This window comes from Lipotes vexillifer, unplaced genomic scaffold (genome assembly GCF_000442215.2).
Source record: "Lipotes vexillifer unplaced genomic scaffold, Lipotes_vexillifer_v1.1 scaffold217, whole genome shotgun sequence".
Taxonomy (NCBI): Eukaryota; Metazoa; Chordata; class Mammalia; order Artiodactyla; family Lipotidae; genus Lipotes; species Lipotes vexillifer.
The window spans coordinates 6,311,246-6,338,586 of record NW_006788200.1 but is presented as its reverse complement, the minus strand read 5'-3'; the positions used below and the strand labels follow the sequence as shown (position 1 = coordinate 6,338,586).

The 27,341-nt window shown below is 39.7% G+C and overlaps 2 protein-coding genes across 3 annotated transcripts in view; one reads left to right on the top strand and one right to left on the bottom strand.

Moving 5' to 3' along the window:
* Positions 1-2,616, bottom strand: part of LOC103088746 (oocyte-specific histone RNA stem-loop-binding protein 2-like) — a 4,039-nt gene extending 1,423 nt beyond the window's left edge. The window contains exons 1-5 of one of the 2 annotated variants that reach the window (XM_007461412.1): positions 2,421-2,616; positions 1,496-1,576; positions 1,285-1,389; positions 512-655; positions 258-366 (exon numbers count right to left, since the gene is read on the bottom strand). In XM_007461412.1, coding sequence (XP_007461474.1) covers positions 258-366; positions 512-655; positions 1,285-1,389; positions 1,496-1,576; positions 2,421-2,464 — 483 coding nt within the window. In that variant the 5' untranslated portion in view covers positions 2,465-2,616. Of the gene's footprint in view, positions 1-254; positions 367-511; positions 656-1,284; positions 1,390-1,495; positions 1,577-2,420 lie in introns of both variants that reach the window. The other variant, XM_007461413.1, reaches the window with a different exon arrangement.
* A 372-nt stretch (positions 2,617-2,988) lies between these two features.
* CDC25C (cell division cycle 25C) lies at positions 2,989-27,341 on the top strand. The gene is made up of 14 exons (XM_007461411.1): positions 2,989-3,192; positions 3,604-3,812; positions 4,513-4,607; positions 5,319-5,364; positions 6,934-6,967; positions 7,083-7,172; positions 11,868-12,026; positions 21,460-21,612; positions 22,523-22,624; positions 23,632-23,694; positions 24,965-25,063; positions 25,598-25,731; positions 26,120-26,231; positions 26,432-27,341. Exons 2-14 carry the CDS (start codon positions 3,616-3,618, stop codon positions 26,579-26,581), a joined length of 1,434 nt encoding a protein of 477 aa, XP_007461473.1. The 5' UTR covers positions 2,989-3,192; positions 3,604-3,615; the 3' UTR covers positions 26,582-27,341.

Below are 27,341 nucleotides of genomic sequence, written 5' to 3'. Positions count from 1 at the left end.
ACCCCAAAAAAAAAAAAAAAAAAAAAAACAGCGCCCCCAGTGCAGCCCAACCTGTCCCCCATTACTAACTATAACTAGATTTCTTTATGCCACTTTTGGTTCAAGGTTTTTTACTCACGTCCTGCAATTTTTTCTTTCTGTCCCATTTTCCTTCTTTTGTTTTTGGGCTACTACCTTGAACCCCATCATAACTGTGACCTCTTGGGCCAGATCCCATCTCTGACCCTGCTCCAGTGGGTTTTAGCAGAGGATACTACCTGGGCTCCTTTCTTTTCTCCATCCAGATTCTCTGAGGATTCCAGGGTCTGGAGCCAGTCATCCAAAGGGGTAGAATCCATTGGCTCTAAGAGATTGTCCATTCCCCACCTAGGAAGACAGCAGAGTCAGAGGAACGTGCAGCTCATTCAGACTCTCCCTTTTCAGCCAGTGAAAGCTAAACCTCTGCAAAGTGGGGAGAGGTAGGGCTTAGTCCACCACTCAGGGAAGGAACAAGGAATAGTAGTGCACACACCCCTCAGCCTGCAGAGGCTGGCTGGGGGGGTCCCAGGAATGTAGGGCTCTTCTCCACTGCCTGATCTGGGCATCCCAGGAGCGACGGCTGTACCTCCTGTTCTTGTTTGGTGTTTGAGGGTGAAGTCCTGGCTGTCGCTGTGCCCTGGCAACAACATACATGTCAGACTGAGGTCAAGGTGAAGGGGCACAGCTCACTGCTTATAATGATGAATTAGGAGACTCATTAGGGATTCTCTGATAATGAGGTAAGATCAATGCCCACAATCCAAAGAAAATCTTTAAATCAGATTAAACATCAAACTTCCCAATTCCCTAATATTCTTTCTTCTGGGAAGGGTAAATTAGATATTCCAACTCCCTCAGAAGTCAAGAGAGATATAAAAGAAAATATTTGACATCTCTTTAAAATACATTCTACCTTTTCATACATTAGTTTGTATGTATGTGTGTAAGCTTACATGTAATTAGGCAAGTATGTTGTAATTAGCCAAGTCAGATGGAGGCATGAGGTGAAAATGGATGGAAGAAAAAAAATTTTCATTAGCAAACATGGATAGAGCTTTAAAAAGTCTTATGGCCCACGTATAACTTGTTCCATTTGAAAAAAAACACTTGGAAACTTATCTGGGGGGCTAGACTGCTGGATAATTTATTTTAGTAATGCTACAACTTTGTGGGAGCATTCAGATTCTAGTATCTTTCCATCATCTGACAGTGAACAAAAGCCACGTGGTTGACACTCTTGTTGTAACTACCCACAACTGCACTCACTTGGGGACCTGCTGCAGAAAGCACTGGTAACCAGGTGTGCGCTTGCCATAATCTATCTGCTTTTGCCGCCGCTGTAGGACAATTGCATCTGTCTCTACCTCCCACCTGTGAGGAAGTAGACAGTCGTCCCATGAAGTGTGATGATGGTCATCAAAGCGGAAACCAACTCTTCCCACATTCCCTTAATCCCCAGCCTGATTGTCAAACTCACCTGGCATGGCAGGGCTCTGTACTGACTCCCACACTCACCATCTCTATCCTAGAGGATAAAGACTCTTCACGCACCTCCTTTCTGGGGAAGCAGATTATACAGATGAAAAGGGTATTAGGATAAAACCCAGCTACTCTCAGCCACTACCACTACCAAGATCCTGACACCAGATAAAGGTTGTATTTCTCACTTACTGTCTCTCAAAGATAAAGGCTGCATTTCTAATTCGTTTCTCAAAGTGTGGTCTGCAAGCCGTCTGCCTGGGTAGCACCTGGGGGCCTTGATAATTCCTGAGCCCTACTCTAGCCCTACTGAATTATCACTTTGGGAACATGTATTTTAAAGAGCTTCCAAGGTTGTTTTACACATTTTTATGGAAAATTTCAAATATACAAAAAGAATAGCATAATCTCCTGCAACTCAAAGTATGGTCCCAGTACTAGCTGCGTTAGCATCAGCTGGGAGCTTGTTAGACGTTCAGAATCTTGAATTCTTACCCAGATCTACTGAATCAGAATATGTATTTTAACAAGATCCGCAGGTGATTAGTATGAGGATAAAACTTTGAGAGCACTGATATCATGTACCCCCTAGCTACCCATCACCCAATACTCACGGCCAATCTTGTTTCACCTATACTCACCACCACTCCCACAGGATTATTTAAAAGCAAATCCCCAACATTAAGAATAAATTCTTAGTATCACCTAGTCAATGTTCAAATTTCCATAAACAACCAGTTTGGGATCCTCTGGACTGTGATAAGGATTACGCCAAGAGATGATTCAACTCTCCTACTTTCCTTGAAAAGGAATTCCCTTTACCGCATATAACCTAGCGTCTCAGATGCTGCGCGCTTAAAAGGGACACCGACCCAGGAAAGCTCTTGGAAGGGGCCAGTGCTACTCATTATAAATACACGCACCTGTCTCGCCGCAACATCTGCCACACGGGCGGCAAATGTTCCATCTACAGGGGAAGGCTAGCAAAACTAAGAGGGAAAGGTCCACGTAACGATACGAGAAAGAAGCAAGGGGAAAAAACAAAAACAAAAAACGTTTAAAGCACCCTCCCACCTAAATTAATTTCTCCAGGTATTATCCTAGGGAGTGGTCGTCGCTAGCAATTTAAATGTCCCGGGGCTGGAGGGGCTGAAGGAAAGGAGAGCTCAGAAAGGGTGTGGTGATAGGCCAGAGGGAGAGCCAATGAGGCGCCAAACTCCCTGTGGGGCGGGGTTTAACTCGGGCCTTGCCGAAAGCTGGTGGGCCAATCGGCAGCCCTCTGGGCTGCGGGGCGGGGAAAATCTCGCTCCTTCCGGAACAGTTCACGCCCCCCGGGTGCTGTACGAGGCAAACGATTGGCAGAGGTGTGTGTGGGGGCGGGAGTGTCTAGGCGAGTGCGCGGAGATTGGCTGGCGCAGCTTAGAGGCGAGCGGGATAGGTTATTGGGCGGGCGGAAGGTTTGAATGGTCAAGGCCTATGGCTGTTGATCTTACTCTGAGGCTGTAACTTCGACAGTCCGGTGAGAGAAGCGGAGAAGGCAGGCTCCAGCCTATCTGGTCGAGAGGCATAGCTGTCGTCTGGTTAAATCTCATCCTTTCCCCAGATTTCCTTGAGTTCTGCTAGAGTCTTCACTTGTGTGTGATTTCCTGCCTACTTCTCTTCCTCCTGAAGGCAAGTCTCAGACTCAAACCTGAGGTAAGCCCAGAGCTGTGTCCTCCTTGGAATCACGGGCCTCGCAAACAGAGGTTAGGGGGACAAAACAGGCATTATCGCGAGTTAGGAGACCTGAGTACCTTCCTGTCAGGAGTCACGAGCTATGTGGCTCCTAACAAGCCCAGGTCCTCTTTTCATTCCATCTTTAAGGTCCTGAGGTTGCCTTTCGGTCAGTTCAGGTTCCGCTGGAAAGGCCAAGCCGCTTCGGCAAGTGCTATTTAATCTTAAAGCCAAGATGTGGTTCACCGTTTAGGAATGCCCCCTCCTTAATATTGATCCGCTTGGTCGCTGCTGGAAAGGGTGGAGGAGGTTCTGACAGCTAGATCATCTGTGATGTACCTGTGTAGATGACGTTCTCCCTCTCTTAGCTACGTTTTATTTTTTCTTAGTGAGAACTCGGAGACCATGTCTGCAGAATTCTTTTCATCTACAAGAGAGGAGGGAAGCCCTGGCTCAGGACCTAGTTTTAGGTCCAATCAGAGGAAGATATTAAACCTGCTCCTGGAGAGAGATACTTCCTTTTCCATCAGTTCAGATCTCCCTAGAACCCCAGTGGAGAAGAAACTTTTTGGTGATTCTGCAAACCTAAGCATTTTGTCTGGGTAAATCCACTTTTTCTTTTCACACCTTATCCCCTTTGCTCTTCTAAACAGTTTTTGGGTTTTTAAAAATTATCCTGGCTCAGAGATCAGGGTTTAAGTCTTAGCTCTGCCCTTGACTAGCCATGTGACCGTTTTGAGTCTCAGGCTTCTTTTCTGTGACATAATATCTTACTAGGATCTTGTGAGAATCAAATGATGTGATGTCTGGGAAAAGTCTCTGAAAACTTTATTGCATTATATGAGTTTCCACTTACTAGTACTACTGTTAACGTTACTGTTACTGTACTTCAAATTCTGGTCATGCTATGCCCTGATGCGTCAGCTAATCAACAAAGTTGGAGAATCACAGATCAGAGAAGTACTGGAGACTCCAGGGAGAAATCAAATCTGTGTTGTTATGTTGCTCAGGGCAAAAGATGTGTGGTCAAGACCCACCTCAGGCAATTTTTAAAAATTCCCTTGTCTCAATATGTTGGTGAGGAGAAAATGAGGTACAGATTACTAGGGAAGAGAAAAGGTGGGAGATTTTTCTCAGCCTAATCTGAAATACTTCCAAAAAACAATTAGCTTTATTTGGACACTGCTCAGATTATGTGATAGTCATTGAGGGGTGTTTCGAATGAAGAGGATAATGTGATCTTTGCCTTTTAAGGATATTACAACCTAATGGGAATCTTGATGTATTATTATGTCTCAACAGAGAAACCCCAAAACGTTGCCTTAATCTTTCGAATCTTAGCAGCGGGGAGATGTCTGCCACTCAGTTTACTACTTCTTCAGACCTTGATGAAACTGGTAGGGAAAAGGGAGGTAAAAGCCTCAAGGGAAGGAATAACTGTTAGGGGTGAGGCCAGAGTAGTAGGATAGAGATGGAAGGTGGTAAAAGTAAATAGAGAACCTTGAAGATGGAATTCTTTGAGTACCTAGAGGATTTTTGAGGAGAATGATTCAGCCAATGGGAAGAGAATTGACCCCAATAGGAGTCACTTTGCATTGAGAAAGTTAGACAAGAAGGAATATTTTGTTGGCTGGTTGTGGGAATGAAAGTGGTAGTTAAAGATGAAAAGTTTTATGCCCTAGTCTAATCTCAGCAGAGGCAAAGAAACCAACATAAAGAAGTACTTTGTCAACTAATTCTTATGTGTTTTTATAGGGTGTGTACCCCAAAGGAATGTGTTTTACTAGTCAACCATTTTAGTATTTGTTCTGATTTCGCATTTCCTGAGTGATAAGCTTTCCTTTCTACTCATGGAAAACATCTCTGTGGTTTAGCATAATGCACTGCTAATCAGAATTTTTTTCTTTCTGTGACACATGTAAATTCTTAAATTTCCATGAACTTGTACCTTATACCATGGTACCTTGTACCATGAAACTGGTACCTATCAAGAGCCTTTGTGTTCACAAGGCCAGCTTTTGAAATTAATATGGCTCACTGGTAATGAAGAAAATGAGAAGGAAAGACAAAATGCATGGACAAGAATAACTCTTCACATCTGATTGCAGGTCACTTGGATTCCACAGGACCTGAGGAAATACAGTTAGCTGGGATGTAAGTTCTTTTGCGAAATGAACCCCATGCTAAAACCTTTTCAACACTGGCCTGGGGATTTTATCCTATGCAGACTCTGTAGAGTAGAGAATGTTTCACTTTAGATGTAAATGGGCTTGGGGGCCTAGATTCTTCCCTTATAATGTTTTTAAGTTTCCAAGATCTAAATTGTGTTGTGAAAATGAAGGCTATTCATTTTAACCATCACATACAATCAGTATTGTCTTTAGAATGGAGGACAATGGTATACTGCACTTAGACGGAGTATATATATCTTAGTGGTTGAAAGTGTAGAGTGCAGGCTCTGGAATCAGAGTGTCTGGATTCCAGTGGCTTACTACTACTTCACCAGCTGACTCTGACAAGTTTCTTAATTTCAAGGGACCTCAGTTTCTTTATTTGTAATAAAGAAATAATAATAATGGAGATAATAATAGCACTTTACATAAATGGCTGCTGTGAGGATTAAATGAAAATGTGTACCTAATGCATACCATACATTTTATAATGTTCATTATTATTACTGTTGAAGATTCTTTGTTGGAGATCTTTTTTTTAAAATTAATCTATTAATTAACTTTTGGCTGCGTTGGGTCTTCGTTGCTGCGTGCGGGCTTTCTCTAGTTGCGGCGAGTGGGGGCTACTCTGCGTTGTGGTGCACGAGCTTCTCATTGCAGTGGCTTCTCTTGTTGTGGAGCACAGGTTCTAGGTGCGTGGGCTTCAGTAGCTGTGGCATGCGGGCTCAGTAGTTGTGGCTTGTGGGCTCTAGAGCGCAGGCTCAGTAGTTGTGGCTTGTGGGCTCTAGAGCGCAGGCTCAGTAGTTGTGGCGCACAGGCTTTGTTGTTCCTCAGCATGTGGGATCTTCCTGGACCAGGGATCAAACCCGTGTCCCCTGAATTGGCAGGTGGATTCTTAACCACTGAACCACCAGGGAAGTCCCGTGTTGGAGATCTTAAAATGTTCAGAGTACTCAGGACTGAAAAGTAATTTTAATTCAACTTCTTAAATTTATCATAAATTTTCCATTTGACTGTTTTAATCTTTTTATAGTATTATTCTTCGATGTTTAGATGAATTAGGTGCCACTTTCATGCACTAGGGAAGGCTTTCCATGAGTATTTTTAATCAATACATGTGAAAATTTTACTTTATATTGCCTGTATTTTCTTTGAATTGTTTATATGTCCTAACCCAGGTAAACTAGATAAAATCTGGAAAGGGAGGATAGAAATTCATAAAAAAATAAATATTAACTCCCAATAGTCAATGCTGAAAAATTAGTAAATTGTAAATTGTGTCTTCATAAGATGTAGGACAAACTCTTCATCTTTGATGCATATCTATATATATGGTTATGCCAATGAAATGAGGTCCTTATCCCCAGGATGTCACTCAGTGTCTTGATATTTACCACAGAGAACACCCTACATATTGTTATTGGAAAAGACATATCAACTAGGTACAGGTCTCCTAGAATGGAAGAAAGGAAAAGTGGGATGTCCCAAGCCACTGAAGAATAACCAAATCCTATTTGGGGTTTAACTGACTGGCAGTTTTTTTTATCTACAGGAATTATCACCAACACCTTGTAAAATGCAGCCCAGTGAGTAACTCATCTTTCTTGGGTCTGAGTTTGTTTGTCAGGTGGGAAGCAGAGGGCTTCCAGCTTACCTGTGGCTTGAGGATGCTGGATGTTCTCAGAAAACAATCTCTTGTAGGCACAGCTGCTTTGTAGCACTCCGAATGCTTTGGACCATGGCCACAGGAAGAAAGATGCAATATGTAGCTCATCTGCAAATAAAGAGAATGTGAGTGTTTTAATGGAAACCTAGATCCATTAGCAGTTTTCTTCGTTTGAGTGGAACAACTAACTCATCAGTATCATTATGAGACCTAGAGCTGTTTGTGCCTCAGTATGCTAGACAAGCAAATTGCATCACTATGGAAAAAAAATTCTTTATGGTTTGTTTTGTTTTTACCCTTTAAGGTTTGATCCTAGCTCCAAGTCTTCCACAGCAGTTCATCATTATTACTCATGTTCAGTTGATTGCAGTGTAAGGAATTTAGGACATTTTTTCTTTTTTAAACAGATAGGGATAACTTACATAACTTGTTCACATATTCTTTGCATGGCTTCATATACAAGTCTAGGTTTCTTAATTTCTTCTTATTTCCCCCTTAGCCCAGCTACTTAGCCCCTATTCTGATGAAGTCATTGTCCTTTTTCCTCTGAGTCTCAGACCGTCCTTCAGTTCCAAGTTGAAACTGGCCTCTCCAAAGCTACCTAATCGCTAAGATAATTCTTCAACTAATCCCATTTTCTAGCCATCCTTTTTCTTTTCCCTGCCTCCCATCCTTTCCCCCAGGTCAGTATCTATAAAAGATAGCTGCTGTTCTTCTTTGCTCACATTGCCTAAGTTATGCCCATGTTTTTGGCTGTTCTAATCAGCTTTTTCTTGAACTACAGTCCTTCTAATCTCCCTTTTATAATCACTTTTTAAAGAATCTCATCATTCCTTCCCCTGTCAGGCTCCCTTTTTCCTCCCTTCATTTGGCTTGTGATCATAAAATTAGTACGCTCCAGAGCAGATCTACACGCCATAACAAATCCAAACCATAATTTGTATTTTCAGGGTACGTGGTCAACCTTGGTTACATATACTGTGTTTTGTAAGGATTATTCATGGCTTCATCAGATGAAATGTTTTTGGCAGGGTCTGCTGACACTTCTCTTCCTCCAGCCAATGTAGTTTTTCTTATGCAGGAAAACAGCACTTCAAAGCCCTTGGAGTGGTGGGTACCCAGGAACCTGACGTCTCCTCTTTTTCTGCTGGTGAGTCACTGGACGTCTTCCTCAAGAGTCAACTGAGGTATTGTGGGGTAGAGGATGATAGATCTGGATTTATGCCCCTTTGAATTTTTCAAAGCTGACTTGGGTGAGAAAAGAGGTTGGAGAAGTAACCTTTGAGCAGGGAAAGGGAGGAGATGTCCTCTGATCTTTTTATTCATTTAAATTTAAGGAGAAGAAAAAATTCTCAGGCCTTTTAAAAAATTTCCCCTTTATTCTTTAAGTGTTTCCGCTCCCCCTTCCCTGATTTTAAAAGTACTATGTGCCCATTGTGAAAATGGTATAAAAATAAACTACAATGAGATATCATCTCACACCGGTCAGAATGGCCATCATCAAAAAATCTACAAACAATAAATGCTGGAGAGGGTGTAGATAAAAGGGAACCCTCTTTCACAGTTAGGGGGAATGTAAATTGATACAGCCACTATGGAGAACAGTATGGAAGCTCCTTAGAAAACTACAAATAGAACTACCATACGACCCAGCAATCCCACTGCTGGGCATATACCCTGAGAAAACCATAATTCAAAAAGAGTCATGTACCACAGTGTTCACTGCATCTCTATTTACAATAGCCAGGACATGGAAGCAACCTAAGCGTCCATCAACAGATGAATGGATAAAGGAGATGTGGCACATATATACAATGGAATATTACTCAGCCATAAAAAGAAACGAAACTGAGTTATTTGTAGTGAGGCGGATGGACCTAGAGTCTGTCATACAGAGTGAAGTAAGTCAGAAGGAGAAAAACAAATACTGTACGCTAACACATATATATGGAATCTAAGAAAAAAAATAAAAAAGGTCATGAAGTACCTAGGGGTAAGACGGGAATAAAGACACAGACCTACTAGAGAATGGACTTGAGGATACGGGGAGGAGGAAGGGTAAGCTGGGACAAAGTGAGAGAGTGACATGGACATATATACACTACCAAATGTAAAATAGATAGCTAGTGGGAAGCAGCGGCATAGCACAGGGAGATCTGCTTGGTGCTTTGTGACCACCTAGAGGGGTGGGATAGGGAGGGTGGGAGGGAGGGAGACGCAAGAGGGAAGAGATATGGGAACATATGTATATGTGTAACTGATTCACTTTGTTATAAAGCAGAAACTAACACACCATTGTAAAGCAATTATACTCCAATAAAGGTGTTTAAAAATAAATAAATAAATAAAGGAAAATATAAAAAAGAAAATAGCTACATCATAGAGAAAAACCACTATTAACATTTTACCTCATTTCTTTCAATCTTTTAACCATGTGTACAGTTTTACAAAGTTGAGGTCATATCATATATATAACTTCATATCCTGTTATTTTAAGTTAATATTAAAACTCTTAGTAAACATTACTTTTTAAGGGATGCTTTTATTCTAACACCTATGTACAATACTTCCCGATTGTTGGACACTTAGGAGTATCCACATTTTGCTTTTACAAATAATGCTATCATATAAGTTCTTGAGCACAAATTTTTGCCTATGTTAAAAATTTTTTTATTTAGGATTAGTACCAAGACACATAATTACTGGATTAAAGGGTTTAAATATTTTTTAAGATTTTTGATACATATTGCCAAATTCCTTTCCAAAAAAAGTTCTAAGAATTTACGTTTTCAGGAGCAATCCATGGCTCATTTGGATAATTTGTTATCACTTTAAAAAAATTGCTAATTAGATGGGTAAAATGTTTTATTTTATGTTAAAAATAATTAGTAATGATTTCATGTGACTATTAGCCGTGTATATTTTCTCTAGTGAATGATTGTGTCCTTTGTCCATTTTGCTACTGGAGTCTTAAGTTACCCAGGCACTCACTTGTTGGGATTTTTTCTTCTTTTTTAAACTGAAGTACAGTTGATTTACAAGGTTGTGTTAGTTTCAGGTATACAGCATCACTTGTTTTTTTTTGTTTGTTTGTTTTTTTCTTGCGTTATGCGGGCCTCTCACTGTTGTGGCCTCTCCCATTTGCGGAGCACAGGCTCCGGACGCGCAGGCTCAGTGGCCATGGCTCACGGGCCCAGCCGCTCCGCGGCATGTGGGATCTTCCCGAAACGGGGCACGAACCCGCGTCTCCTGCATCGGCAGGCGGACTCTCAAGCACTGCGCCACCAGGGAAGCCCGCATCACTTGTTTTTAATAGACTATGGACTTAAGATACTCCAGAGATTTGGATTCTAATCTCAACACTTTGGGAAAGCCATTTTAACATATCCCATGCTTAGTAGATAAAGCTGATCATGTTTCAGATTTTTGATTCCTTGGAGTAGGGGAAGACTTGGAGCATGGTAAATTACTATATAATCTTCTGTATATGTGTGTGTGATTTTTTTTTTTAATGTAGTAAAATATACATAACATTTACCATCTAAACCATATTTTTGTGTACAACCAGTGGCATTAAGTACATTCACAATGTTGTACAACTATCAGCATTATCCATTTCAGAATTTTTTCATCCTTCAAAACAGAAGCTGTCTACCCATTAAATAATAACTGTGCTTTTCTCCCTCTGGTAACCTCTACTCTCTTTTCTGTCTCTGTGAATTTGACTACTCTAGGTACTTCATGTAAGTAGAATCATATAATATTTGTCCTTTTGTTTCTGGCTTATCTCACTTAGCATAATGTCTTCAAGGTTCATCCGTATTGTAGCATGCATCAGAATTTCATTACTTTTTATGGCTGGATAATATTCCATCATATGAATATACTGCATTTAGTTTATCCATTAATCTGTTGATGGACATTTGAGTTGTTTACACCTTTTGGCTATTGTGAATAATGCTGCTGTGAACATTCGTATAAAAATATCTTCAAACCCCTGGTTTCATTCTTTGGGGTATATACCAAGAAATGGAATTACTGGTCATATACGGTAATTCTGTTTGATATTTTTGGGGAACCACCATACCGTTATCCATAGCGACTGCACCATTTGACATTTCCCACAGCAATGTACAAGGGTTTCAATTTCTCCATATCCTTGCTGACACTTGTTATTTTCTGGGGTTGTTTGTTTGTTTGTTTGTTTAGTAGTAGCTATCCTAATGGGTACAAAGTAGTATCTCATTGTGGTTTTGATTTGCATTTCCCTAATGACTAGTTATGTTGTGTATCTTTTCATGTGCTGATCGGTCATTTGTATATCTGTGGAGAAATGTCTATTCAAGTCCTGTTTGCTTCTGTTGTTATTGTTGCTATTGTTGTTATTGTTGCTGTTGTTGTTGAGTTGTGGGAGTTCTTTATATATTCTGAATTTAATCCCTTATCAGATATGTGATTTGCAAATATTTTATCCTTTGGGTTGCCTTTTCACTTTTTTGATAGTATTCATGTGATTTGCAAATATTTTATCCTATGGGTTGCCCTTTCACTTTTTTGATAGTATTCTTCGATGCACAAAAGTTTTTAATTTTGATGAAGTCCAATTTATCTATTTTTTCTTTTGTTGCTTGTGGTTTTGTGTAATATCCAGGAAATCATTGCCAAATCCAAGGTTGTAAAGCTTTCCTCCTATTTTCTTCTAAGAGTTTTATAGTTTTAGCTCTTATATTTAGGTCTTTGATTCATTTTGAGTTAATATCTGTATGTGGTGTAAGGTAAGGGTCCTGGATAGTTTTTAATATTGTCAGTATAATTCATAGGACAATGGAAACTTGGTGGAAAGTGAAATGAAACATCTGGACAGTCCTATTACTACAGTTTCAAAATTAGATAAAAATCCAGAGCTAGGAGAAAACCAGACAGAGGAGATTTCAGATGAATTGATGGAGTTTTCTCTGGAAGATCAAGAAGAGGCCAAGGTAAAGTACCCTCTGATGGTGTCTTTGCATTTTTCAAATTCCTTTATTCTTTTTAATTAATTAAGTTTTTGCCTGCGTTGGGTCTTAGTTGCAGCACGCGGAATTTTTCATTGTGGCGGGTGGGTTTCTTTCTAGTTATGGCATGCGGGCTTCTCTCTAGTTGTGGTGCACAGGCTCCAGACCATGTGGACTCTGTAGTTGCGGCGCATGGGCTTAATTGCCCTGTGGCATGTGGGATCTTAGTTCTCCAACCAGGAATCAAACCTGCATCCCCTGCATTGGAAGGTGGATTCTTAACCACTGGACCACCAGGGAAGTCCTAAATTCTTTCATTCTTAATAGTATTGTGTATCTAATATGTTGCAGCCACTGTACTATGTGATAGGTCTGCAGAGATCAAGAAGACATGGTCTCTATACTCTAAGGGCTACCTGACTGATAGGGTATCAGGTCATCATGGGACTCTTATTACTGCTGGGTGAGAAGGTTCGTTAGCAGTTTGAGTAGATCACCATCAATGTAATCTTGTGTAAGTGATGCCTCCAGAATAATAGTAATAGATGGGATATACTTAGCATGATTTTTTAGGTATTTTACAATATATATTTTTGTCTTTTATCCTCCCCGTATCATTGAGAGGAATATCTGAAGCCTGTAGCTTATTGGCGATGTACTGAAATATCAAAGACAGTTTCTGAGGCAGTTAGATTTTCTGAATCAACTTCATTTCTTTGAAACAAATATGTGTAGGGGTGTTTTTTGTTTTTTGTTTTGGCCTTGCCTTGTGGCATGGGGGATCTTCCCCAACCAGGGATTGAACCTGCACCCCCTGCATTGGAAACACGGAGTCTTAACCACTGGACTGCCAGGGAAGTCCAGGGGGTGTGTTTTTTAAACTTATTCATTTTACAAGGTAATATGATATAGCTGAGTTAGAACCCTTGGATTCTGGTCCTCATTCTCTTATGTAGTGTTATGACCATGAACAAGACACTTAACCACTCTAAGGCTCAGTTTCTCAAATATAAAATGGAGAGCATAATGATAATAAACACTTCCACAAGAGAATCATTGTTAATATGATAAAGTATTAAAAGCAGTTTGTAATAATATACCTACTTTATTATTGTTAATAAAAACTAGTATAAGCTGTTAACAATATTCAATAAGTATTTATTAAGAGGCTGGTACGCACCAGGTGCTGTGCTAGAACTAAGAACAGAGTCATGATTAAGATGGACAAGATTCCTAATTTTCATGTAGTTCCTATTTGTATTTTTTCTAGTCAAGAAGATAGATAATGCAAGTAAGTCAATAAACAAGATAATGATTGTCAAAAGTGCTGTGAATGGCAGAGTGATAGGAAAACAGGACCTAGGAGTTTGGGATGGTACTACTTTTAACTTCAATCTGAGTAACTGGAGAAATGGTGACACTGTAATGAATTTGAAAAGAAACGTGAATTCAAAGGGAATAAGATGTGTTCAGTTTTGGACATTTCAGTTAGAGGCAATAACAGGAAGCTTAAATGGAAATACTGAATGAGGAATTGGAATCATCAGGGCTGGAAATGTATGTTTCAGAACCATCTGCATAGAGGAGAAAATGAAGGCTAGTGACTCCAAGTTTAAAAGCAGAGAGAAAGTTTGTGAAGAAGGAGTAATAGCCACTGAAGAGTCTAATAATGAGGTAGATACATAACAGGAATAACATCATTCAAGGATCAGAAAGGAGAGATCTAGGGCACAGAGGTGTCAATTTTATTTTCATCACCCCACACAGACATTCTTTGTAGAGTTGTATAGTTTTAGCTCTTAAATTTGGGTCTTGTTCCATTTTGAATTAAATTTTGCTTATGGTGTAAGGTAAGGGTCCAATTTCATTCTCTTGCATGTGAATATCCAGTTTTCCCGGCCCTATTTGTTGAAAAGCCTGTCTTTTCCTCATTGAAAGGTCTTGGCACCATTGTCAAAAAATTTGACTGTGTATGTGAGGGTTTATTTCTGGACTCCCTATTCTATTCCGTTGGTGTAGGTATATCTTTACAGAACCATAGTTTCAATTACTGTAGCTTTGTAATAAGTCATTTTATATATTTTCTTATTTCACAAAGTATATTTGAATATATTCTCCTTGAAAGAAAATTAGGGTTAATTAGCCTTGGGTATTATGTTTTTCTGACCACCATTCCCAATCCTGATTGAAGGATGACTTTGAGATTATTTGGGGTTAGAGGGAAAAGTGAAGAGCATGGGAGTCAATAGAGCATATTGGTCTAAAAAGTATGGACTCTAGAGCCAGACTGCCTGGGTTCATAGCTTGACTCTGCCACTTTTACCTGTATGGGTGAGTCATATGATCTTGCTATGCCTCAATTTCTTTTTAATTAATTAATTAATTAGTTTGTTTGTTTGTGGCTGCATTGGGTCTTCGTGCCTGTGCGCAAGCTTTCTCTAGTTGTGGCGAGCGGGGACTACTCTTTGTTGCGTGCTCGGGCTTCTCATTGGGTGGCTTCTCTTGTTGCAGAGCATGGACTCTAGGTGTTCTTCCTATGTTTTCCTGTAAGAGTTTTATAGTGTCCAGTCTTACATTTAGGTCTGTAATCCATTTTGAGTTTATTTTTGTGTATGGTGTTAGGGAGTGTTCTAATTTCATTCTTTTACATGTAGCTGTCCAGTTTTCCCAGCACCACTTATTGAAGAGACTGTCTTTTCTCCACTGTATATTCTTGCCTCCTTTATCAAAGATAAGGTGACCATATGTGCGTGGGTTTATCTCTGGGCTTTCTGTCCTGTTCCATTGATCTATATTTCTGTTTTTGTGCCAGTATCGTACTGTCTTGGTTACTTTGTAGTGTAGTCTGAAGTCAGGGAGCCTGATTCCTCCAGCTCTGTTTTTCTTTCTCAAGATTGCTTTAGCTATTTGGGGTCTTTTGTGTTTCCATACAAATTGTGAAATTTTTTGTTCTAGTTCTGTGAAAAATGCCCCTGGTAGTTTGATAGGGATTGCATTGAATCTGTAGCTTGCTTTGGGTAGTGGAGTCATTTTCACAATGTTGATTCTTCCAATCCAAGAGCATGGTATATCTCTCCATCTATTTGTATCATCTTTAATTTCTTTCATCAGTGTCTTATAATTTTCTGCATACAGGTCTTTTGTCTCCTTAGGTAGGTTTATTCCTAGATATTTTATTATTTTTGTTGCAGTGGTAAATGGGAGTGTTTTCTTAATTTCACTTTCAGATTTTTCATCATTAGTGTATAGGAATGCCAGAGATTTCTGTGCATTAATTTTGTATCCTGCTACTTTACCAAATTCATTGATTAGCTCTAGTAGTTTTCTGGTAGCCTCTTTAGGATTCTCTATGTATAGTATCATGTCCTCTGCAAACAGTGACAGCTTTACTTCTTCTTGTCTGATTTGGATTCTTTTTATTTCTTTTTCTTCTCTGATTGCTGTGGCTAAAAATTCCAGAACTATGTTGAGTAATAGTGGTGAGAGTGGGCAACCTTGTCTTCTTCCTGATCTTAGTGGAAATGATATCAGTTTTTCACCATTGAGGACGATGTTGGTTGTGGGTTTGTCATATAAGGCCTTTATTATGTTGAGGAAATTTCCCTCTATGACTACTTTCTGGAGGGTTTTTATCATAAATGGGTGTTGAATTTTGTCGAAAGCTTTCTCTGCATCTGTTGAGATGATCATATGGTTTTTCTCCTTCAATTTGGCAGCAGGATTCTTAACCACTGGGCCACCAGGGAAGTCCCTGAGCTTTTCTTTGTGAGAAGTTTTTTTTGGTTGTCGTTTTTAATTATTTTATTTTATTTTTTGGCTGTGCTGCATGGCATGCAAGATCTTAGTTCCCTGACCAGGGATTGAACCCATGCCACCTGCACTGGAAACGCAGAGTCTTAACTACTGGACCTCCAGGGAAGTCCCTGTGAGAAATTTTAAAATTACTAATTTAATCTCTTTATTTTTTGCAGGTCTAGTCAGATTTTGTGTTTTTTTTTGACAATAGTTTTTGCCTTTTTAGGAATTTTCCTGTTTAAGTTTTCTCATTCATTAGAATATAATTGTTCATAGTATACCATTATGATTTTTAAAAATTTATTTATTTATTTATTTATTTTGGCTGAGCCAGGTCTTAGTTGAGGCATGTGGGATCTTTCAGTTGTGGCATGCGGGCTCTTAGTTGCGGCATGCATGTAGGATCTAGTTCCCCAACCAGGGATCAAACCTGGGTGCCCTGCATTGGGAGCACAGAGTCTTACCTACTGGACCACCAGGGAAGTCCCCATTATGATGTTTTTAAAACTCTATATGATTGGTTGTAATGTCCTCTCTTTCATTTGTGATTTTAGTAATTTGAGTCTTTTCTCTTTTTTTCCTAGTCAGTCTAGCTAAAGGTTTATCAATTTTGTCGATTTTTTCAGAGAAACAACTTTTGGTTCTGTTGTTTTTCTCTATTGTTTTTCTATTCTCTACTTCACTGAGTTTTGCTCTAATCTGTCTTATTTCCTTCCTTCTGCTTGCTTTGGATTTAGTTTCTTCTTTAGTGGAGGTTAGGTCATTGACTTGAATTCTTCCTTCTTTTTTATTATAGATATTTACAGCTATAAATTTCATCTAAGCACTGGTTTAGTTGCATTTTTACCTAAGTTTTTGTGTGTTATATCTTCATTCTCATTCATCTCAAAGTATTTTCTGATTTCCCTTGTGATCTTTTTTGGCCCACTGGTTATTTAGGAGTGTGTTAATTTCTTCATATTTGTGAGTTTTCCAGATTTTTTTCTATTATAAATTTCTAACTATTCCATTGTGATCAGAGAACATACTTTATATCACTTCAGTCCTTTAAAATTTATTGAGGCTTGTTTTATGTCCCAGTATATAGTCTATCCTGGAGAATGTTCCATGTGTATTTGAGAAGAATGTATATTCTACTGTTTGTTGGGTACAGTATTCTATAGATGTCTGTTAGATCTAGTTGGTTTATAGTATTGCTTCAGTTTTTGAGCTTTCTAAAAATGGAACCATACTAAATGCGGCCATCACTGGCCTTGCTATTCTCACCAGAGCATTTGTTGTTCCTTCAGCCTGAAACACTCTTCCCCTGGGCAAACATGATTTTCTCCCTCATTTCGGTCTCTTATCTCCACATATGTCACCTTAACAGAAAGGCCTTTCCCGACAAACTTCTAACCCCAATATTTTTCCTGTCTTTTATCCTTCTTTATTTTTTACTTAAGCACTTTTCACTACATGAAAGTACAGAGTATATTTATTTGTTTGTCTCTTCCACTCTCTGATTCACTGCTGTGTCACCTGGTATGTACTTAAAAATTGTCAAACAGGTATGTGAATGTGGAAGTCTAGAAGTAAGAGCAGAAGTCTTGAGAAAAATTTGAGAGTCATCAGCGTAGAGGGAAAGTTTAAATTCATGGGTAGAAAAAAGTCACCTATGGCAAGAGTGAGGAGATTGAAAAAGGGCCAGGTCCTAGCCCTGAATCCAACATCTGTTAGAGGTTTGGTAGGTGAGGAAGCTTGACAAAGAAGAGTGAGAAGGAGCAACAGAGAGGTAGAAGCATCACAGTTCTTTTAGTAAACAGTTGTCTATACTAGGACTAAACTAAGAAACTAGGCTGTGCCATTGAAGCTAAATAAGGGATTAGCCAAGTCAGTGGAAGGCACTGTGAAATTCAGGATGATACATGTCTGATGTGACAAGAAGATTGTTGATAACCTTGACAAGAGCAGTGAAATTCAGGATGTCATATGTCTGATGTGACAACAAGAAGATTGTTGATAACCTTGACAAGAGCAGTAGAGCGGTACAGACAGAAGCCAAGACTATGTGTGCTGAAGAGCATATAAGCCATGAGGAAATGATGATGCCTCCTCAGTTTACAAAGTAATAATTATCTAATTTAACATTTTAATAAAATCTGCAAGTAGAATTGAACTTTTCTCCTTTCTGGCCTTTGCAATGCTTTAAAACTCCCAGATTTGGAAAGTGATCATTGATTCCTTAAACAATGAAAGCCATTAGTTGGTAGATCTAAGACAGCTGGTCCTGGGATCTCCCCTCACCAGCTTCTGGTAACTGGGAAACTTCTAACTGGCTAGGCAAATCTAAAGTATCATCATCATCATTCCTCTATGACCTAGCACTTATACTCCTTGCAATAAGTTGCCATTTGTTTTTATATAAATGTATTGGAAAGTATCTGTCAAAACAGTAGTGGCTGTTTCTGTTTGTTAAAATAGTTTTTTGCTATCGTTTATTTCTGGCTTCTTGTCCTTGGACAATATGAAACCCAAAGAGATGTTTATCACCTTCGTTATCACCATCAGAATAGCTACCAAAAACCTAAAGCTTCAGTGCAACAGAATAGATATTTGAGAAACAGACTCATAAACCAAGACACAAAAGCAATTAAATGGAGAAAGCGTAGTCTTTTCAACAAGTTGTGCTGGAGCAATTGAAAATCCATCTGAAAAACAAAAACAAAAACTTCAATCTATACTTCACACCATATATAGAAATGAGCACAAAATGGATCATGGGCCTAAATATAAAACCTAAAACTGTAAAACAACTGAAGGAAAAAAACAGGAGGAAAATGTGACCTTGTGTTAGGCAAAGATTTCTTAGATGTAATACTAATAAATGGATACATTTCACTTAGTAGATAATTAATTCAAACTCTTTAAAATGAACCCTTAGCTTAATAATTACAGTGTGTTCTAGAGTGGCTCTTTTGGTTAAAAGAAACAAAGATTGCACTAAGTCCAGCAAATTTGAAATTCTGATCTGGCTTCCTCCTGCATTCGTCTCAGGGCAAAACTGAAGTTATATGAAGGGAAGTCTGTCTTGGAGGCTGGGTAGCCTACTCCTCAGTTCTTCGCCACATTTCCTCTACCACCATACCTTTGGTTCATCCATCCATTCATTGGCATCATGGCCTTGACTATATCTCTTGGCTTCTTCCTTTTAATAAAGCTTTGGCTTCTGCTGCTGCCTAATTATTTTGATATTTTCCAAGTTAGACTCCCAGAGAGGGAACCTGATTGGCCCAGGTTATGTTTACATATTCTTGACCACTAAATAGGAGTGTTCAGTTAGCAATATGGTCCAGTCACCAGTGGCTTGGAGTAGGGTTGTGGAGACATAGGGAGATGACTGGCAGGGGTCCAAAGGAAAAGGTAGGTATAGAATGTTGGTATATCAAATGTGAACTGTACCTTCAACTGGTACCATGAACAATGGAGTTTTCCTTAGGACCATGGGTGTGACAAACACTGTAGTGTAGATATAGTTATTGTAAAGTAAAATACTGATGTTCATATTTTCTTCTCCTAGAAACCATTTATTATCAATATGTGTTCTAATTTTGGCTCTTTTATCTCTTATTTAGGAGGTCTAGCACCCTCCTAAATCAATCCATGGCAATTAGTGAGGTGGGTGTATAAAGAAGGAAACAGAGGATAAGAATCTTGGATTAGTTGAAACTTGCCATCAGAGGTCTTTTAATATATCCCCCTGTCTCTGGGTATATAACACACATATCATGCCTTTCAAAGAGACAATTAGTCCGTCCTCCTTTATTAAGTCTATTCCTGGGCCAGCAACTCCCAAGACTAGTTCTTCATGGTATTTAGTCTACTTTTTTCCTGATGGGCTTCATAGTATCAATCCTATAATGGTCATCCTGATATTAGATTCTAGTGTTTTCTTTTCCCTTGCATGATGCTTATTTTGCTATATTTCTTCCCCATTCATCCCCTTTAAGAAGGCTGAATGACATTTTTTCTCTCTCACTCCACAGATTGAAAATATTAAAAAAAAAAATTTTTTTTCCCAGAAAGTTCCAAAAAGTAAGTTTGAATTTGTCCACACAGGAAACTATTTACATAACATTTACATTGTATTAGGTATTATAGGTATTAGGTATAGGTATAAGCTGTATTATAATCTAGAGATGATTTAAAATATACAGGAAGGACTTCCCTGGCGGTTCAGTGGTTAAGACTCCACAGTTCCACTGCAGGGGGCATGGGGTCGATCCCTGGTCAGGGAACTAAGATCCCACATGCCGCGCAGCATGGCCAAAAAATAAATAAATAAAATACAGTATACAGGAGGATGTTCATAGATTATATACAAATACTACCTGGTTTTAAGTAAGGGACTTGAACTCCTCTAGATTTTGGTATCTGTAGTAGTCCTGGAACCAGTCTCTCACAGATACCAAGGGACAACTATATACTCTTGCTTCTTAGTACTTTTTCACCCAGGCTAACTTTTCTGGCTTGTCATCTTCAGTTTTGTCAGGGTTCTTAAATCTTGATTGTCAGGGTCTTGGACTTCCTTGGTGGCGCAGTGGTTAAGAATCCGCCTGCAGGGCTTCCCTGGTGGCACAGTGGTTGAGTCTGCCTGCCAATGCAGGGGACACGTGTTTGTGCCCCGGTCCGGGAAGATCCCACATGCTGCGGAGCGGCTAGGCCCGTGAGCCATGGCCGCGGAGCCTGTGCTCCGCAATGGCAGAGGCCACAATAGTGAGAGGCCCGCATATCGCAAAAATAAAAAATAATAAAAAATAAAAATAAAAATTGCGGAAAAGAATCCGCCTGCCAATGGAAGGGACATGGGTTCGATCCCTGGTCCGGGAAGTTCCCACATGCTGCAGAGCAACTAAGCCCGTGTGCCACAGTTACTGATCCTGTGCTCTAAAGCACACGAGGTACAACTACTGAGCCCTCATGCCACAACTACTGAAGCCCACGCGCCCCAACTACTGAGTTTGCATGCCACAGTTACATGGCACTGAAGTCTGCGTACTGAGCCCATGTGCTGCAACTACTGAAGCCCGTGTGCCTAGAGCCTGTGCTCTGCAACAAGAGAAGCCCCTGCAATGAGAAGCCTGCGCACTGCAACGAAGAGTAGCACACACCGCAATTAGAGAAAGCCCGCATGCAGCAAGAAGACCCAACACAGCTGGAAAAGAAAAATTGTTTTTTGATTGTCAGGGTCTTAGGATCCCATAGAGAAACTATCATATGACTGGAGGAACTAAGCTTGCGTTTGCTTTCTTCTACAAGAATTGTTATATATAAGATGGTCAGGTCGAGAATTTGGCTGGATTTAAAACATCTAGGAGAGATGGAACATCATGCAGTCTGAGGAGAAAGATGTTAATGAGGAGGGGAAGACAGGTTGCTTACCTGGGGCATTGTTTCTCAAACTTGAGTGTTCCTAGGAATCACCTGGGCATCTTGTTAGAGTGCAGATTTTAACTTAGCAGGTCTGGGCCGAAGCCTAACATCTGGGATTCTGCATTTCTAATAAGCTCCCAGGAGATATTCACAATACTGGCCTGCAGACACACTTTAAGGAGCAAGAACCTTGGGGTTTCATATTTCCAAACAGGCATCTGTGAACAGGAGCTGCCTGTATCGCTCCTCTTCGTTGCCAGACAGTTTGAACAGTCCAGGACTGAAGCAGATGGTAAAATTCAGGGACAACACAATACCAGATAAAGTAAAAAAGAAGTATTGTTCTAGCCACAAAGAGCTCAGGAAGGTAAGAAACTTTTTAAGAAGACAGTCTCTTTAATCTTCTATCTCGTCTTCTCCACTTTTCTGGCATGGGGATTGCTTTAGTACATCTTTTGGTCTTCTTCATTACTTTTACTTTTATCTCTTCTACATCTGCATCCATATATAAAATATTTAATAATAAATATGTTATATTATAATTTTGGAAATAATGTCATTGTATTGTCTTCCCAACACTCTTTTTTAAGATCTGAGAAAGTACAAGGGAACTTTGATTGGTAAGGACATTTATTGTTGTTTTATATGCATTCTGAGAGAAATAGCATCCTAGAGCACACTTGTTTGGTGGAAAGCAAATTCTGAAAAACTTAGCCCTCATCCCTTATCCCTCCTTTAAAAAAATCTCAATACATTTGGCTATTTTATAAAATCAGTGTATGACGTTACAGAAAAATGGAAAATGCAGATAAGCAAAAAGAAGCCGTTGCAAAATGCCCATAATCCCACAGGCCAGAGATAATTACTGTTAATACTAGATGTATAGTCTTTCAGACATTTTTTAATGCAAATTTTTTTTCTTTTATTAAAGTGGCATTATAAAGTACATGTTTTCTAACCTATTTAATGATATGTCATATTTTCATGTCAATGAAATTTACAATATACTTTTTATTCCTTAATAGTAATCTGTAGTGTGTGGATATGATTTGTTTAATCAAGATCCTGTTATTGATCATTTATTAGAAATTTTTCTCTGTTGTAAACATCCTTACAGCCAAATCTTTGTACATATCTTTATTTTCTTAGTAAAACAAGTGGAATTATTAGATCAAAGAGTATGCATATTTTTAATGTCTCCCTCCACTCCTTCCGTCCCATGGTTTTTAAACCTTTAATATGAGGACTGGGGGTGGGGGGAATCTTGTTGTCTTCAGGGTTTAGGTATAAAGAAAATGGTCTCCCTCTGTGACATTAATATGACTCAGATGCTGGAGGAAGATTCTAACCAGGGGCCTCTGATTGGTGATTTCTCCAAGGTGAGTTTGGTTACACCAATCCTATATTTCATCCTGTATTTTGGATCTGAATCTTCTCTGCTTGCAGAGGACACTAGGTTTAATTAATTATGCATCTTCACCAAGTACTCACTGATAACCTGAAAGTGCTGTAGTGGTAGATCTAGGCCCTAAACCTTTCATGAGAAAGGATTCCTTATTCATTCTGGGAATATCCAGAGCAGTGGGGAAGATAAGAAGAGGCTTTCTTTTTTTTTTAGCTGTACTGTGCAGCATTCAGGATCTTAGTTTCCCAACCAGGGGTCGAACCTGTCCCCCCTGCAGTGGAAGCGCGGAGTCTTAACCACTGGACTGCCAGGGAAGTCCCAAGTATGAGGCTTTCTACTTTTTTTTTTTTAATATATATTTGAAAATTATGTAAATCATACTTGGTCACTACAGAAAAGATGGAAAATGAAATCTACCCCAAATCTTGTCAGAGTATTATTGCTTTTATTTAATATTTTCTTGGTGTATATTCCTGCAGACTTTTTTCTATGTATTTTCACAAACACACATTCATGTACACAAATACATTTTTTGTTTTTCCATGTTTGTTTTGTGATCTGCTGAGGTTTTTATTCCCTCTCATTTGATGTATCAGGAACATCTTTTCATGTCAATAAACAGTTCTGCTTCATCATTTCATCACTTTTAATAGCAGCACAGTACTTTCTTTCTTTTTTGGCTGCCCATAATTTCTTGATAATTCCTTTCTTGTAGGATATTTACTTCTACAATTTTTCCTTATGCACTGTACCAAGGTGGACATATTTGTAGCTAAATCTAAAACTTTGTACCCATCCGTAATTATTTCCTTAGGATCAGTTCTTAGAAATGAAATTGCTGCATATGCATGTTATAGAGACCATTGATTTCTGAAGGCACCTGAGGTTTTAAATGTCATTTGGAAAGGACAATATATGGGTCATGATCTCAAATTTGGGTATAGAGAACTTGCTGTTATTTCAGCTCTTGGGTATTTCTAGGTATGTGCACTGCCGACCGTGTCAGGGAGACACCAAGATCTGAAGTACGTCAACCCAGAAACAGTAAGCAGATTTCTGGAGATGGTAACTGGTTACATAAGCTACCATCTGGTCTGTTCTGTCCCTAAAATCCCCACTTCCATTTGTATTTATTTCTGTGTTCACTCATATAGGCTCTTTATTCAACTGAAGCTGTATTAAAGGACTCTCTTTTATATGCACCTTTGTTTTTAATTAAACAAATGATATATAATTGTTATGAAAGAAAGGAAGGAAGGAGGACGGGGAAAGGAAAAAAGTAAAAATCACCCAGTTAGGCTGAACTTACATCCTGGTTTACATGTTGCAATCCCGTTTATGCCTATTAGTGTAGGGTAATTATTAATAGTGTTCTCTTTCACTCTCAAAAGTGTCCCAGTTTGTGCAGTAATTATTTGGTCACTCTACCCATAACCTCACCACCAGAAATAAGCACTAATAATACTTTCCTTATGGCCTTACACATTTTATTCTGGCATAAGTTTTATAAAAATAGGATCATAATAAACATGTAATTTTGCAATTAGCTTAGTAAGACATTGTAAACATCTTTCTATAGCAATAAAAAGATATCTATATTATCCTTTTAATGGCTATGTAATATTCTGTTATACTGATAATGTCTAATTTATTTAACTAAACCCCTTTTATTGAGTATTTAAGTTATTCATAGTATTTTGATAATATGAAACAATGGTGAGATGAATATTATTGTGCCCTATCTTTATGTACTTTTCTGTTTACTTAAGATGTTAGAAAAGAAATTGTTGAAAGTGTAATTGCATTTATTTTTATAAGTATTTACAAAGTCCCCTCCAGAAAGGTTGAACCAATTGACATAACTACACGAAGCTTAAGTTTCCTCTTCTGGATATCACCCCTTTCCTTCCATATCCCTTTCGGGAAACTTGCTTTCTAATTTTACGGCGGAGGGTGGGGAATCATTTCTCATTTCTTCTTGTAAAATCAGGAGCTCTAGCTGCTACCTGTGCCCTTACAGAAGTCCTTGGGTATCTTCTCAGAGGCTGACTGCAGCCCTGCCTGCCTCCAAATAAGTAGCCTGAGTGTGGTTTTCCCTGATGTCCTGGCAATACCAGCTATTTTGGTTCTCCAAAAAGGCCATTTCCTATTTTATCCTCTTATGTGGGGTGGGGCTGCATCACTGCCATATTTCAACCATAGGGGGACTTTGGAGGCTGGGCGTACAGTGGAATGCTGTGCAAATCAGGAACTGTGTGACTGGCTCTTCTCTCCCTCAGAAGGAGCAGGATATTCAATCATAGTTTCTGTGCAGGTGGCTGCCTTGCTTTTGGGGAAGTTCCAGGGTCTGATAGAGATATTTTATATCATCGATTGCCGCTATCCATATGAGTACCTGGGAGGACACATCCAGGTAAGGTTACATTGAGGACTTAGTAGGGAAGGGACTGGGGATAGCTCTTTCTTGAGAAGTCTGGACAAAGGGTCCTGTGAACTCTAGAACCAGGGCAGATATTATATATTTGGAGCACATCAAGGCTCAGTCCTCATTCCTGTTCTAATTCTGTGTACTTTGAGCAATTTACTTTCCCTTTCCCTCTTAGACCAATCTCCCTTTTTTCTATAGGAGCCAAGAGCTCCTACCTGGAAGTAAAAACATTCATCCAAGGACTGAGAAGCACTTTGCAAACACTTAATGCTTACAGGCATTCCTCACAATGATCCCTACACTTCAGGCAGTTCCATTCTATAAACATTTATTGAGCACCTACTACATACCAAGCTCCATGCCAGGCCCTGGGGGTAGATACAGGTAGATTGCCTCTCTGAAAGTACTTATAGTCTAGCCTTCCTGAACCAAATATTTCAAGATGGTATTCCAGTTATTTCTAAGTGTTGGCCCTGTTCACAGATCCTTAAGGAAATACTTAATAAAATTCTTTTACAGGGAGCTTTAAACTTGTACAGTCAAGAAGAACTGTATAACTTCTTTCTGAAGAAACCCATTGTCCCTTTGGATACTCAGAAAAGAATAATCATTGTGTTCCACTGTGAATTCTCCTCAGAGAGGGGTCCCCGCATGTGAGTGTCTACACAGGGTAGGGTGGGTGATGGAAATGGATCTTGAGTAGGGACTTACAGCCGGGAAACCTTCCCAGATCAGTTCAGACAGAGACTGAATCAATGAATACTTTCCACTGAAGTTTGAAGAATGTTAGGAAGGTGGAGGAAAGGGGTTTCTACAATTCAAAGGTTGGAAGCAGTGAAGGAAAAAGGATTGGGAATTAGGTACCAGTGGAGCAAAGGAGAAAGAGTGGTGCTACCTGGACCTTGTTTTGCAAAAATAGATCTGGAGTTCCTTTTGAGGGTTAGCAAAAGTCTATTCTTCCTCCCCTTCCCCAGTGAATAGCCCATGGAATCCTGAACTTGCTTTCTTTCCACCCCACCCATCCCTGGATTTTCTCTAAAGGTACCGCTCTCTGAGACAAGAGGACAGGGCTGTGAACCAGTATCCTGCACTGTACTACCCAGAGCTGTATATCCTCAAAGGGGGCTACAGAGACTTCTTTCCAGAATATATGGTAAAGGATGGGGCACATGGGGCAACGGGGGAGCCCAAACTCAGGGAAGCCTACTTTAGCATGCAGCTCCCAGGTCCTGCAAAGCCCTCTGAGAAGAAACTGCTGCTACTTCTTAGCCACTACTTGCAGCATCTCTATTATACCTAGTAGGCAGACTGCAGGCATCAAGAGGATCCCTTACTCTGTCCCCTGCCTTTCAGGAGCTGTGCGAACCACAGAGCTACTGCCCTATGCATCACCAGGACCATAAGGCTGAGCTGCTGAGGTGTCGAAACCAGAGCAAAGCATGGGAAGGGGAGCGGCAGCTGCAGGAACAGATTGCCTTGCTGGTGAAGGATGTGAGCCCATGATATCAGATCACCCACTGGCTGCCTAGGACTCACCAAAAGACACTGTAGAAACCTAAGCAGAAAGAGGCCATCTTCTATGCAGCTAAACCCAAGATGTTAAAAGATGTCAGCAAACCAACAGGCTGCCAAGCTACTGAAATCCCAGGCCTGGGGACTGGTTAGGTGTCAGTAGAGCTCCTGGCTGGTGGGAAGTCCTGGAGCTGGCTCTATAAGGCTGGAGCCTTGGGTTGCATAGAGATTTGTGTTGCTTCAGGGAGCTGTTCCTAACTGCTTGAGTCTCCTCAGAGGTCAGCCACATCTTTTTCCCTGTGGGCTTCTGGCTATGCAAGAGAGAGTTGCCCATCTTCTTTCTCTATATTTTCCTTCTTTGTTTCCCTCTCTCTCCTTTTTTTAAAATGGGAAAATAAACATTGAAGAATGAGAAATGCGATTGTGAGCCCAGTCTGTTCCTAGAAGATGTGTATAAGGAAGTAATCACCACATTAAACTCCTTTGGACAAAGATGTAGCCATCTCTATTCATAGCTGAGGCCTAGGTGCTTTTCTCCAGAACATGGTTCTCAAAGTTTGGGCCCTGGTCCATCAGCATCATCTGAACTTGCTTGAAATGCAAATTTTCACAGCCCACTCCAGACCTACTAAATCAGAACATCTGAGGTTAGGGCCCAGAAATCTGGGTTTTAAAAATCTCCTTTTCAGGTGATTCTGATACATGAAAGGCTTGAGAACCACAGCTCTGGAATTAAGGAAAACCTTTTTAA